The 15,285-nt window shown below is 44.7% G+C and overlaps 2 protein-coding genes across 2 annotated transcripts; one reads left to right on the top strand and one right to left on the bottom strand.

Annotated features, from left to right (window-relative positions):
- Positions 1-4,392: 4,392 nt before the first annotated feature.
- On the top strand, positions 4,393-5,383 carry LOC116007920 (protein RKD1-like). The gene is made up of 3 exons (XM_031248579.1): positions 4,393-4,615; positions 4,684-4,961; positions 5,021-5,383. The coding sequence occupies exons 1-3, from the start codon at positions 4,393-4,395 to the stop codon at positions 5,381-5,383; spliced, it is 864 nt and encodes a 287-aa protein (XP_031104439.1).
- Positions 5,384-10,512: 5,129 nt separating this feature from the next.
- LOC116007921 lies at positions 10,513-14,319 on the bottom strand. The gene has a single exon (XM_031248580.1). The coding sequence runs from the start codon at positions 14,317-14,319 to the stop codon at positions 10,513-10,515; it is 3,807 nt and encodes a 1,268-aa protein (XP_031104440.1).
- Positions 14,320-15,285: the final 966 nt, after the last annotated feature.

Raw genomic sequence — 15,285 nt, forward strand, 5'->3', positions numbered from 1 at the left:
TTTCAATGAGCAAAAATTGCTCCAACAACCCTTGAAAATTCAACATATCAACAAGTTCGGGCGAAACATGTAACGGGTCAAGAGCTTTACCATCAATTACGGAGTATCGGATACTCCCTTGGCCTTCTCCATCACCGGGTAGATTTCTTCTAGGCATTTTGAGTTGCTGTTTCGAAGGGCTACTGAATGTGGGGAGAGTGACGAAAAATGGAGGAACAATGCACTGGGAAGGTGATTTTTGGCGACGAAATGGATGGCGTGCCTTACTGCTTCGTTGACGGAAAGAACCCACGAACCACGGTACTGCCGCTCGCTGCTACGGGAGAGAAGACGGAGGAAACTAGGCCGATAGATCAAAAAGAAAGAAAGGTAGGGTTTTGATCAGAGTGGAAAAAGGGAAAAATACGAAATTGCCCCCACACTAACAGAACGTTCCAAAGGAGTGATGCCCCCTCGCTAGTTCGCTTGCACGCTCCTGCGGAGCCCTCTCGCGGAACGGCTTAGTCCGCCCCGCCCTTCCACTTGACTATGCGGAACTCCCTCGCGGAAATACCTGCTCCGCGCCTCCCCTCCGCACCACTACTCCCACTCGATTTCAAAATAAAAATCAGATCTTGCACCTTAGGACCAATAGGTTAGCGTGGTTGGATGGTCCGGTCCCTTGTCGCTTCCACCTTGGTGCGGGTTTAAGCACCCCTATAAGCACGTTTCTCTTTTCTCACTCTCTCTTCTTCTTCTCCTTTTTTTTTTTGAGCTTGACTTTGACTCATCACTTACCTACTAATCAAACTTCTACGCAAAGTACATGGCTCTTCTTAAGGGTTCAACCGACTAATTATGTCTTAGAACTACCCCCCCCCCCCCAAATAAAGCATCCATATGCGATGCAACTAGGAGTTGAGTCAAAGGGTTACCTTCATTCAATCCGCTAGCTTCAGCCTGAGTTCGGCCCATGACGAAGATCTTCCTCTACTGAAGCCCAGCCTGCACCCCTCGGCCACCACCCGGCTTGCCCCCACTATTGCCCTCGGTTTCCTTTGGAGGTCGGGTCACTGGCTGCACCCCTGGGGTCGCACCCGGTCCAGAATGAGACGATCCTCCTTTCCTGGATGTGCACTCGAAAGCTCTATGTCCCCTCTGTCCGCAACTGTAACACTCAACCAGATGTCCTTCGCTATCTCTCCCGGGATGGTTTTTCCCGCACTTCCTACAGTGAAAGTGCTGCTCTTTCTCTCCGCCAAGCCTAGACCCCTGCCCTAACCCAAGGCGAGACACGCCTCCACTACCCGCACCACCCTTTTGGAAACCTCCTCCTGAACCGGAGCCACCGGGCCTATGTTTCTTGGAGTCTGAGGCACTACCCTCCCCGGGTCTCTTAGAACGGTCCGGCACTCCCCACCGGATGGTCAACACCCGTTAGTGGTCTGCCGCACTGCTGTAGGCCTCACTCAACGAACGGAACTTGAATACAACCAATGCCATGCGGGTGTCCTAGTTCAGTCCGGCCACGAACCTCTCAATCTTGCTCTCCTCTATTGGAACCAACACAGGGGCGAAACGAGCCAACTCCAGAAAACGCTTATGATACTCCTGCACTGACCAAGGTAAGAACTCCTCCTACATAGCTGCCTTCACGTGCGCGGGGTAAAAGTGGGCGCGCATCTTGTCCTTGAAGGTCTCCCAGTTGAAACCGGGTTCCTGCCTCATTACCGGACCCTCATGGACCCACCAGAGGTTGGCCTCCTACTACAAGTAAAAATTGGCCATCTCGACACCCCGGCCCTCTAGGCACTCCACTACCTCTAGGATCTTGTCAAAGGAGCGAATCCACTCCTCGAGTACCCGTACCACCAGGTCTTCCTGCCTTGCGTAGAAGGGTGGGTGCTGCCCTGCCACCCTCCGGACTAGGTCTGGCTGTCCACGCTGATTGTTCTGAACCATCACGTTTCCTAGGAACTGCGAAATCTGTGTCAGCTGTTGGAGATTCTGCATCAGCTGCTCGCCGTATGGCACGTCCGGAACATCCTCACGTCTCTTGGGTGGCACCATGATTGCTACAAAAAGGTGTACGAGCTACGGACGATACGTTGCGCTGTGGTCGGCCTTCCCAATTCGCGCTGTTGGTTTTATGACTACGGGGTAGTCAGTCGGCAGGCCAACACAACCGTAAAATCAACTGATATCGTACAGAATATTTGAACAGTATCGTAAAGATAGAACAATAATGGTTTTATGAACAATACAGTAGGAAAATAACCATTAGAAGAGAGAGGTGAGTCACAAACGGACTACTTAAATACCAAGTCTCATCCAAAGATTTTCCTAGACATGTAAGGTCACTCTACCAAGATTGATTCTTTCCTACACGATATGAACAAAAATAACAGTTGATAATAGGAGAGAATAATAGAAAGCAATTGTAAGAGACAAAGATTTACGTGGAAAACCCCAAGAGGGTAAAAACCACGGGCAAGGCTAAAGGTGTTTCACTATAAGGAAATTATTACAACTCTTCTTTCGGTGTAACAAAGAGAAAACAATGGAGAATTTCTCTCTTGCTAAGGAAAGAAAGAGCAACTACTAAAGGAGAGATGTGAATGATTTTGGGATGATGAGAATGATACATTGGTAGGGTATTTATAGGTGGAGTTTAGGGTTCAATCTCGTAAATAACATAAAATTTGGGGTGTGAAATGTGATTTTCTACCCAATAATTTCAATATTAAAATATGATTATCTCTTCCTTGATCAGCCATCATCTTGTCTAATTGTCTTCCACTTGCACCACTTTTTCAATAATTTGCCATCAACTTGATATATAATATATTATCACACACTATTGGTGAAAATGGGATGTCCTTGTCTTGTCCTTCCTTTTTGGCCATCATGAAGTCCGTGGATGGCTTTGTGATCTTCATGATGTTTATAGCCCTTTGAATTATCTTTCCACCAGTTCAAGAATCTCTCAATTTGGATATTCCTACAGTGAAATATGATTTAAATACTAACAGTCGCCAAGTAGGGTGAGAAATAGCATACCCCTGCCTTCTATGCTATTTTTGGTCATCTTATCTTCAGATATACGCTCTGGGTAACATAAGAGTTGTAGCTCTTTGAGTCTTCTTTCTAATGTCACCGGAATCGCCTGATTCTGATATTCCCACGCCGAGATATGACCAAAGTACTGAATCCTGACAAGTTGGGCGGGAAATAATACTTTATGCTATTTTACCCAATTCATTCTTACGTAATTGTATTTCTCCAACTTTAATTGAGCTACTTATACGGATTGGATGGTTATTTGCACTTTGGGCCTCCGCCAAGCTCCTAATCAAATCGAACCAATACATCATTCTGGGCCGATGGGCTAGGCCCAAACATTCAGGCCCAAGTATCTCACCCAACATCCAGTCCCTCACTTTCTTGTGGCTCACGAAGTTGAAGGCACAGGAAAGTAAAAGACGAACACTAGGCCCAAAACCTCCATGAAGTTGTCAAGAAATACATATGAAACATTATTGAGCATTAGCATTATATACAAAGAGTGCAAAGAATGCAAGAACTTATCGACATGCAGGTGGAATAGCCCTGGAGCTGAGGCCAGATGAAAGTAACATCAAGGCCAAATCATCACATGAATTTGAAATAGCTGAAATTTCTGCTCATCCAAGGCACAAGAAACAAAATGAAAACCCCACCAAGTTGAGGGGCTACATTTTAAACCACTTGGTGACAGATAATCCAGGGGCTTTATAATAGCCCATATTTTTCGGATCATAAAGACTTTCATGATCACCAGTTTCTTGCAAAGTTTCATGGCTAAGTATCCATGTGCTTGACCTCTGATAGGAATTTGTCTCGCCAGGTTCGACTAGAGTATATTTTTTTATTTATTTCGAAGGGTATGATGATTCTTACTCCACAATGTCGAAGAAGCCATATATATACTTGAGCTTTTGCACCTTCTGGGATTAGGTTGAGTATCTGCTAAGCTTTGGTCCATTTTCTCGATGGGGTTCTGAATCGGCAGCTTGTAATGCAAGAGAGTGATTATTTGACATCGGGAAACGTAACGTCAGTTGTCGACAAGATCCTGTTTACTTTTAGAAAAATCTGAAGAAAACAAATTAGGTTACTATAGTCTTTACGACTAAAAGAGAGTAACTGTTCGTCTGCTCTCGAGCATGTCATGTTCTCTTTTAGAAAATCTGAAGAAAACAAATTAGGTTATTGTAGTCTTTACGACTTTTGTAAAAATCAGAATACCGAAGTTGCCCCTAGAACTCACTATATAAAGGCATCTTCCAAATCCAATTCAATCAGGAACCTTCCCTCTCTCTTTCTTGCTCCATTTTTTTTATTTTTATTTTTATTTTTATTTTTATTTTTTTTATGGAATCCCCTTCTTCTTCTTTGTGTAACCTTGAATATGAAGTTACTTCATCCTCCTTCTCTAATCTTATTGACTGCCCAGTTTTGGGATACTCCCTTTGGGACCGTCATTTGTTCATGCTAGATAGTTGTTTCGAGGTAACCCCCGCAACGGAGCGGTTTAACGATTCCCTCTCTCCAATTTCTCCAACAGACACTGAACAGAGTCATAATGGGATCCAAGGTAATACCTACATTAATATACCTCTGCGAATTTAAAGAATAGTTAATAACAAATACTTCACCTCATAGGTTGCAGTGATGACACTAGTGTGGAGAGTTCTGAGGTAGGTGAAGTGACAATTGTGGAGGATAATTCAAGCAAGAAGGAAGGTAGAGGAAGGCGTCCTGTTCCATCAACGTTAAGTAGGGAGGTTATTTCCAGCTATTTCCACATGCCAGTTTGTCAAGCTACGGAGGAGTTAGGGATAGGGGAAACGACGCTCAAGGAAAAGTGTAGGAAAGTGGGAATCCCTCGGTGGCCCCATCGAAAATTGAAGAGCTTGGAAGCCCTAATGAAAAATGTGCAGGTATATTCTTTCAACTCATCTTGAGACTATGGACGAATATTAACGATTTCATCAGACAGGATTTTGAAGAAAATCCGAAGGATGCTTTGACAAGGGCGACTATAGGGGTTTTGAAAAATAGGCATAAGCTACTGTCTGACATGCCGGGTTCAAACTTAGATCCCGAGACCCTGTGTTTGAGGAATGCCTACTTCAAGTTAAATTACTTGAAGAGAAAGCTTAGAAGAGCGATGGTATCCTCATCTCCTTCTGTAAGCTCCCCTTGGACTCCCATTTCTACCGCATGTATTGGTACGGAGGGCGACGAGGAGGATATGGATATCCCCCTGAAAGAACTTTTGAGAAGGTCGAAGGCGAGCCCCCCCTCCTTCGTGAATGTTGTGACCCCGGTGATGATTGAAGGTGTACCCCCCAATGGATAACGTGACCCCCCTCTTTTTTTTTCTTTCTTTTTTTTTTTTTGTAAATATAATAATAATAATAATAATAATAATAATAATTTTTTTTTCAAAGAAACGATATGCACGCATCTTTAAAAAAAACTGAACTTACTGGAGAAAAAATATTCAATTGCTATGAATTTCGTGAAATGCGAACTAAATTAAAATGAACATATATAAGCTAACCTTTCTCAGGGGGATACATGAAATATTATGCTTTCACCAGGCCATATTCTGAAAGGCTAGTACGTTAACCACATACTGGTTAGGCATCCTGCAAAACTTAAAGTATAGACTTAATCATCAACTAGAGTTTATACTTATCCTAACCTTTTTAATCCATCCTCGGTCCTTAACCGATTATCAAGTTACCATCCACCTTCTTTTCCATCCTTATTCTCAAACCAATTGACAAATTAATTTTTTGCTTTTCTATCATCCATTTGAGCTTGAATTTTGTAAAACATTTATTATAAAACTTGTTCAACCAGTTGAGTTATCTGGTTAGCTTGTTCTTTATACATTCATACCTTCCACCTTTCTTTTTTAGAATGATCGCCTGATATCTGTACCAGGACGCCTTTTGATCTTCCTTTCGTTTTGACCGTGTTGGTCTGTATTCCATCCCATGACTCCTTTAAATTTATATGCAAGGAAATAACTTTATTAAATAAAATACGAGATAACATTGACAAGGAAATATTAATGGTAAAATCTTTTGAGGCGATAAGAGTTCCAGGTACGCTCAATCAATTCTCACTCCATCGTTTCTAGCTTGTAGGTACCAGGTCTGACAATGGCGGACACCCTATAGGGTCCTTCCCATTTCTTCGCCATTTTTCCTCCACTGGTTGGTTGACTGGCTTCTCGATCTCGCAGGACCAAGTCACCGATATCAAAGTACTTAGGTTTAGTGCGGGCATCTTGGTACCTTTTGACTGAGCGTTGGTACTCAGCCACTCTTCTTTCCGCTACATCTCTTCGTTCCTCCAGAAAGTTTTTCTCTATTTGCATGGTCTCCTCATTGGTTTGATCATCATATAGCTGGACCCTTCTAGTCGGGTTAAGAATTTCCACAGGTACCTTGGCCTCAAACCCATAGGTCAAACTGAAGGGTGTTTCTCCAGTTGCTCGGCGTGGTGTGGTCCGGTAAGCCCAACGGATGTAATCCAACTGGTCGACCCAAGCACCGCCTTCTTCTTCAATTCTCTTTTTGAGGCCTTCCATAATGGTTCGGTTGGCATTTTCCACTTGTCCATTACCCTGAGGATAAGCTACCGAGACTTTGGTGTGTCGGATGGCATATGTTGAGCAGAACTCGGTGAATGCTTGATTGTCAAATTGCCGACCATTATCAGTAACCAGATGTTCTGGAAAACCAAAGCGATAGATGACCTTTCTCCATAAGAACCTTCTATCTACATTGGTACTCAGTGATGGTGACCAGTGGTTCAGCTTCGATCCATTTAGTGAAATAATCTATAGCCACGATGCAGAACTTGTGTCGACCAGGGGCCATAGGTAATGGTCCGTGAAGGTCCACCCCCCATCGAGCGAAGGGAATTGCAGTGGTGATAGGGGTGTAAAAAGTAGCCGGTCGAGTTTTCTTCTGTGCGAACTTTTGACATACCTCACAGCGTAAAACTTTTTGGATACAGTCTTGAACCATACTAGGCCAGTAGTATCCCTGAATGATCAACTTCCTGGTCAGAGTGTTAGCTCCTTGGTGAGCAGCACAAACCCCTTGATGAACTTCTTCCATCACTTCCTGAGCTTGCTGGGGCAGTAGACACTTAAGCAGCGGTCCGCCAAAAGACTTTTTGTACAGCTTTCCATCTAATATCACATATGTTGGTGCTCTTCTTTTTATCTTAGCTGCTTTTTCGGGATCATTAGGGAGTTCAGCTTGAGTAATATACTTAACTAACTCTTCAATCCAATCATCCGGGGTCCGCACCTCTAGGGGGAACACTACGGCGATTACCAAAGTTTCCGTACTTGGCATATCAACTATCTCTGTCTTGCATATTCGCTTCAGGTGGTCAGGTATCCCTCCCAAGGATAACTTGGATAGGATGTCGGCCTCCTGATTCTCCAACCGCAGCACATGATGGATTTCATAAGTTTCCAATTTGGTGAGCAGCCCTTCGACAACATCTTTGTACAACCTCATGTTTTCTCCTTTGGCCTCAAAAGTTCCTTTAATTTGTCCAACTACTAGCCTGGAATCCGTGCGAATCCGAACTTTTCAAGCACCTAAAGCAATTGCCAGTCGCACACCCCCAATCACGGCTTCATATTCGGCCTCATTATTAGAAGCCTTGAACTTGTATATTAAGGCATAATATACCTTGAAACCTTCTGGGGATGTCAACATAACTCCTCCTCCACAGTGCTTTGAACTGGCTGCTCTATCTGCGTTCAATATCCACCAATCAGTCTGGTCATTGATTAAGGATCGATCGCCCGTAGACACCTTGGCTGAACATTCCACTATGAAATCTGCCAAGGCTTGAGCTTTTATCGAGGGACGCGGTTTGTATTCCATGCCATATTGTGTTAACTCTATCGCCCATTTTACCATTCGTCGAGAGGATGTTGGATTCCTTAACACACTGGCCAACGGCTGGTCGGTAAGCACTTCCACAAGATGCGATTGAAAATAAGGGATCAATCGTCGCACGGTAACCACTAAAGCATAGACCATTTTTTCTAATGGAGTGTACCTTATTTCCGCATCCTTCAATAGTTTTCCCACATAATATACAGGGTATTGCACCTTGTTTTCTTCACGCACAAGGACCGAACTGAGTGCTTGGTTAGAAACTGCGAGATATAAATACAAGGTCTCTCCTTCCTTAGGTTTAGCTAGCAAGGGAGGGGACAACAAGTACTTTTTCAATTCTTCGAAGGACGTCTAGCACTCGGTGGTCCACTTGAAGCTATCCCTTTTCCTTATTACTTCGAAGAACGGTAAGGCTCTCTCAGCTGATTTTGAGAAGAATCGGCTGAGAGCCGCTAAGCAACCAGTCAATCTTTGGACTTCTTTCAAGGTAGTCGGTGGCTTCATGTCCAATATTGCTTTTACCTTCTCAGGATTGGGTTCGATTCCTCGTTGCGTGACCATATATCCTAGAAATTTTCCTCCTTTCACAGCAAAGGCACACTTCTTTGGATTCAGCCGCATATTATATTTCTTCATTAGCTCAAAACTGGCTTTCAACTCTGAGGAATGCTCGGCTGCTTCCTTACTTTTGACCAGCAAATCATCGACGTAAGTTTCCATTCCCTTGCCGAGTTGTTCCCCAAATATTCGAGCTATCATTCGAGTGAAGGTCGCACCAGAGTTCTTGAGACCGAACGGCATCACCTTATAACAGTAAACTCCATCTGGGGTAATGAAGGCGGTTTTCTCCTCGTCCTCCTTCTCCATGAAAATTTGGTGATAGCCACGAAAAGCGTCCATAAAACTGAGTAGGGCACATCCGGCAGTCTGGTCAACCAACAAATCTATCATCGGAAGGGGAAAGGGGTCCTTGGGACACGCCTTGTTTAAGTCGGTGTAGTCCACGCACATTCTCCATGCTGGAGGCTTCGGAACCAACACCACATTGGCTAACCATGTTGGATACTTAACTTCCCGGATATGGCCGATCTTGAGTAGGGTTGCTACTTCTTTCTTCACAAATTCACGTCTTTCTGTGGCTAGAAACCTTTTCCTCTGAACCACAGGTCGGGCTGCTGGGCTGACGGCTAATCGGTGTGTAATCACTGATCGGTCAATCCCGGGCATGTCTTCCGGCCCCCACGCGAATATCATCTTGTACTCCCTTAATACTTGCAAAATGGATTCTCTAACCTCCTTGGTTAGCCCGAGGCCTAACCTCACTGTCCTGTTTGGGTGGGCAATCTCCAAGACGACTTCTTCTAACTCAACGGCAGGCTCCGGCCGTTCAACTGATTCCTTCTGCTTGGCTTTTTCTGCGATGGTATGGATTCGCATGTCTTTTTCCCCAATCGAACGACATGCTTTAAGATAGCAAGACCGAGCTATCCGCTGATCGCATCTTGCAACTCCAACTCCTTCAGGCGTTCTGAACTTCAAGCAGAGGTGTTCGAGTGACACGACTGCTCCTAGGTCTTCCAAGCCCGGACGACCCAAGATGATATTATGAGTGGAGGTCAATTTGACCACTACAAATTCCATGTCCAGCTTTCGCACCCTAGGGTATTGTCCGATCTCGACAGGTAAAACGATGCGTCCTTCAGCTTCAATGCTATCACCGGTGAACCCAGCCAACGGGGTCCTAACTGGTACGAGTTTCGTTTGGTCTAAACCAAGCTTATTGAAAGTATCTGCATACANTGTTTTCTCCTTTGGCCTCAAAAGTTCCTTTAATTTGTCCAACTACTAGCCTGGAATCCGTGCGAATCCGAACTTTTCAAGCACCTAAAGCAATTGCCAGTCGCACACCCCCAATCACGGCTTCATATTCGGCCTCATTATTAGAAGCCTTGAACTTGTATATTAAGGCATAATATACCTTGAAACCTTCTGGGGATGTCAACATAACTCCTCCTCCACAGTGCTTTGAACTGGCTGCTCTATCTGCGTTCAATATCCACCAATCAGTCTGGTCATTGATTAAGGATCGATCGCCCGTAGACACCTTGGCTGAACATTCCACTATGAAATCTGCCAAGGCTTGAGCTTTTATCGAGGGACGCGGTTTGTATTCCATGCCATATTGTGTTAACTCTATCGCCCATTTTACCATTCGTCGAGAGGATGTTGGATTCCTTAACACACTGGCCAACGGCTGGTCGGTAAGCACTTCCACAAGATGCGATTGAAAATAAGGGATCAATCGTCGCACGGTAACCACTAAAGCATAGACCATTTTTTCTAATGGAGTGTACCTTATTTCCGCATCCTTCAATAGTTTTCCCACATAATATACAGGGTATTGCACCTTGTTTTCTTCACGCACAAGGACCGAACTGAGTGCTTGGTTAGAAACTGCGAGATATAAATACAAGGTCTCTCCTTCCTTAGGTTTAGCTAGCAAGGGAGGGGACAACAAGTACTTTTTCAATTCTTCGAAGGACGTCTAGCACTCGGTGGTCCACTTGAAGCTATCCCTTTTCCTTATTACTTCGAAGAACGGTAAGGCTCTCTCAGCTGATTTTGAGAAGAATCGGCTGAGAGCCGCTAAGCAACCAGTCAATCTTTGGACTTCTTTCAAGGTAGTCGGTGGCTTCATGTCCAATATTGCTTTTACCTTCTCAGGATTGGGTTCGATTCCTCGTTGCGTGACCATATATCCTAGAAATTTTCCTCCTTTCACAGCAAAGGCACACTTCTTTGGATTCAGCCGCATATTATATTTCTTCATTAGCTCAAAACTGGCTTTCAACTCTGAGGAATGCTCGGCTGCTTCCTTACTTTTGACCAGCAAATCATCGACGTAAGTTTCCATTCCCTTGCCGAGTTGTTCCCCAAATATTCGAGCTATCATTCGAGTGAAGGTCGCACCAGAGTTCTTGAGACCGAACGGCATCACCTTATAACAGTAAACTCCATCTGGGGTAATGAAGGCGGTTTTCTCCTCGTCCTCCTTCTCCATGAAAATTTGGTGATAGCCACGAAAAGCGTCCATAAAACTGAGTAGGGCACATCCGGCAGTCTGGTCAACCAACAAATCTATCATCGGAAGGGGAAAGGGGTCCTTGGGACACGCCTTGTTTAAGTCGGTGTAGTCCACGCACATTCTCCATGCTGGAGGCTTCGGAACCAACACCACATTGGCTAACCATGTTGGATACTTAACTTCCCGGATATGGCCGATCTTGAGTAGGGTTGCTACTTCTTTCTTCACAAATTCACGTCTTTCTGTGGCTAGAAACCTTTTCCTCTGAACCACAGGTCGGGCTGCTGGGCTGACGGCTAATCGGTGTGTAATCACTGATCGGTCAATCCCGGGCATGTCTTCCGGCCCCCACGCGAATATCATCTTGTACTCCCTTAATACTTGCAAAATGGATTCTCTAACCTCCTTGGTTAGCCCGAGGCCTAACCTCACTGTCCTGTTTGGGTGGGCAATCTCCAAGACGACTTCTTCTAACTCAACGGCAGGCTCCGGCCGTTCAACTGATTCCTTCTGCTTGGCTTTTTCTGCGATGGTATGGATTCGCATGTCTTTTTCCCCAATCGAACGACATGCTTTAAGATAGCAAGACCGAGCTATCCGCTGATCGCATCTTGCAACTCCAACTCCTTCAGGCGTTCTGAACTTCAAGCAGAGGTGTTCGAGTGACACGACTGCTCCTAGGTCTTCCAAGCCCGGACGACCCAAGATGATATTATGAGTGGAGGTCAATTTGACCACTACAAATTCCATGTCCAGCTTTCGCACCCTAGGGTATTGTCCGATCTCGACAGGTAAAACGATGCGTCCTTCAGCTTCAATGCTATCACCGGTGAACCCAGCCAACGGGGTCCTAACTGGTACGAGTTTCGTTTGGTCTAAACCAAGCTTATTGAAAGTATCTGCGAGTTTCGTTTGGTCTAAACCAAGCTTATTGAAAGTATCTGCATACTTCGTTTGGTCTAAACCAAGCTTATTGAAAGTATCTGCATACATCACATTTACACTGCTTCCTGTGTCCACAAACACTGCATACATCACATTTACACTGCTTCCTGTGTCCACAAACACTCGCCGAACGACTGTTCCTTTTATATCTATGGCTATCATCAGAGCATCTCGGTGCAGGACCGTTCCATGCGGTATATCATCATCCGTGAAAATGATTGGGTCCCTTCTAGGCTTCTTTGGGGCGACTGCATGTTGAATTGCCCCTACATAAAGCTGTCTACCCCATTGTTTCCTTTCCCGAGCCGAATCGCCACCTTCCGGACCGCCATAAATTATATTGATCACTGGTTTGCTGTGTTTCCAATTCTGCTCCTCCCGGCCTTCTTCTTCCTCCACTGGTCGTTTTCCCCGATCATCTAGAGTAGGAATTGTTTGTTTCTCTGAAGGCGAAGCCGTGTCATGCCCCGTTAGCGGCGGTCGACGCGATTGGTTCGTCGGTCGATCAATTGGCCGGCCTTTATGAATCAGACTCTCTATTTCCCTTTGTAGCGTTGTACACTCCTCCGTGGAATGCCCAGATCGTCGGTGATATCGACAATATTTCGCATTGTTGGGAAAACGTGGTAGATTGTAGACAGGGGGCAAAGGCGGGAGTGCAGGAGCATCAATATGGCCAACTTGACGTACTTCATGTAAGGGTAAAGTACCTTGTGTTCGAGTCCCACCAAGTTGGAAACCAGATGGCCTCTCCAATCCGTTTCGCCTTTTGTCCCCTCCAATCGGGCGGTCCCTTGGACGCTGCTCAATTTCTTCCCTAGGTCGTTTGGACGACGACCCTCCTTCCTGCTTCTTCTTTAATTTCAGAGCTTGCTCAGTTTCAGCATATCGATTAGCCCGCTGGATAGCTTGAGCATAAGTATCAGGAGTATTATTCCGCAAATCTTCGAATAATTTACCTGATCGGAGTGAGCGCATAAACAAATCTTCGAATAATTTACCTGATCGGAGTGAGCGCATAAACATCATTAAAGCAGATTTATCATCTATCCCGTCCACCGCCTGTATCTCTTTTTGCCACCGCTTGATGTAGTCTTTTAAACTCTCGTATTCCCCTTGATTTACCTCAGTAAGATCGGTAAAGTGTTTCCTAGCTCGCATGCTACCAGCGAAACGGGTAAGGAACTGATTGGCTAGATCTTCAAAGGTACTTACTGATCCACGAGGCAAAGAAATGAACCAATCCCGAGCTATTCCCTCTAATGTAGAGACAAATACACGGCAATACATAGGATCCTTAGCTCCAGCTATCAGCATTTTGGCTTGGAATCCTATTAAATGATCACTAGGATCACTAGACCCATCGTAAGTAGGCATAGACGGGAACTTAAAATCCTTCGGGACTTTGTAATTTTGGACTTTGGCAGAGAAAGGTTCGATGGACAACTGAAACCGAGTGGTAGGTCCGTCTTTCCCCTTTAAATGGCGTTGTAGATTGCGCATCTCTTCTTCCAATTCTGCGATCTTTCGACCCTGGATTTCCCGAATTGGTTCAGGGGTCTCAGCACTACTTTCTTCAATCGTTTGAGGGCCACCCTTCTCATGTCCACTACTTTCTTCAATCGTTTGAGGGCCACCCTTCTCATGTCGTTCCTCCATCTTTATCGTTTGAGGGCCACCCTTCTCATGTCGTTCCTCCATCTTTTCCTTGCCTTGGCCACCCTTCTCATGTCGTTCCTCCATCTTTTCCTTGCCTTTCAATCGTCGCATTGCTTCCTCGTGCATCTTTTCCTTGCCTTTCAATCGTCGCATTGCTTCCTCGTGACGACGACGAGGATTGTGACGGGCATGTCGCGGGGCACTGGTAGTCGTATTCTCAGGGCTCAAACGATCAAAAACTGATTGGCGATTGTGCGATCCTTGTCGATCAACCTGAGTCCGTGATGGTTCTGGTCGACACGGCAGACCAGATTTTTGAACACCATGTCGAGGTTGGCCACGACCGGTCGATTGTCCTCGTGCTTTGGTGGCAGGGTCCACACGATCGGGGACTACATCTGCTACAGGATTTTGCCCCAACGCCTCTAGTAAACGACCCACGGCTTCTGCCACAGTCACAGTCATTCTAGGCCTCTCTTCTTCATGTGTTAATGGTTGTCCAACTGGTAACGCAAGTTGTGACGCCAATTGTGTGATGGCTCTGGGTTCTGCTCGTTGTTGGGACGGCTGCATAGATTTCCCTAAAGGTGCCTGTGCGTTGCCTCTACTAAGCGTGTTGCGCAAATCCTTTGGTAGGCTTCCCGCTTTACGAGTGACGACCATGGTGCTGGATAATAGTAACAAGGAACCCAAAACAAAAGCAAAGGCCTTTCGTTTCGCTCCCCACGGACGGCGCCAATGTTGGTTTTATGACTACGGGGTAGTCAGTCGGCAGGCCAACACAACCGTAAAATCAACTGATATCGTACAGAATATTTGAACAGTATCGTAAAGATAGAACAATAATGGTTTTATGAACAATACAACAGGAAAATAACCATTAGAAGAGAGAGGTGAGTCACAAACGGACTACTTAAATACCAAGTCTCATCCAAAGATTTTCCTAGACATGTAAGGTCACTCTACCAAGATTGATTCTTTCCTACACGATATGAACAAAAATAACAGTTGATAATAGGAGAGAATAATAGAAAGCAATTGTAAGAGACAAAGATTTACGTGGAAAACCCCAAGAGGGTAAAAACCACGGGCAAGGCTAAAGGTGTTTCACTATAAGGAAATTATTACAACTCTTCTTTCGGTGTAACAAAGAGAAAACAATGGAGAATTTTCTCTTGCTAAGGAAAGAAAGAGCAACTACTAAAGGAGAGATGTGAATGATTTTGGGATGATGAGAATGATACATTGGTAGGGTATTTATAGGTGGAGTTTAGGGTTCAATCTCGTAAATAACATAAAATTTGGGGTGTGAAATGTGATTTTCTACCCAATAATTTCAATATTAAAATATGATTATCTCTTCCTTGATCAGCCATCATCTTGTCTAATTGTCTTCCACTTGCACCACTTTTTCAATAATTTGCCATCAACTTGATATATAATATATTATCACACACTATTGGTGAAAATGGGATGTCCTTGTCTTGTCCTTCCTTTTTGGCCATCATGAAGTCCGTTGATGGCTTTGTGATCTTCATGAAGTTTATAGCCCTTTGAATTATCTTTCCACCAATTCAAGAATCTCTCAATTTGGATATTCCTACAGTGAAATATGATTTAAATACTAAC

The sequence above is a fragment of the Ipomoea triloba genome, chromosome 16, assembly GCF_003576645.1.
Source record: "Ipomoea triloba cultivar NCNSP0323 chromosome 16, ASM357664v1".
In the NCBI taxonomy this organism is placed as follows: domain Eukaryota; kingdom Viridiplantae; phylum Streptophyta; class Magnoliopsida; order Solanales; family Convolvulaceae; genus Ipomoea; species Ipomoea triloba.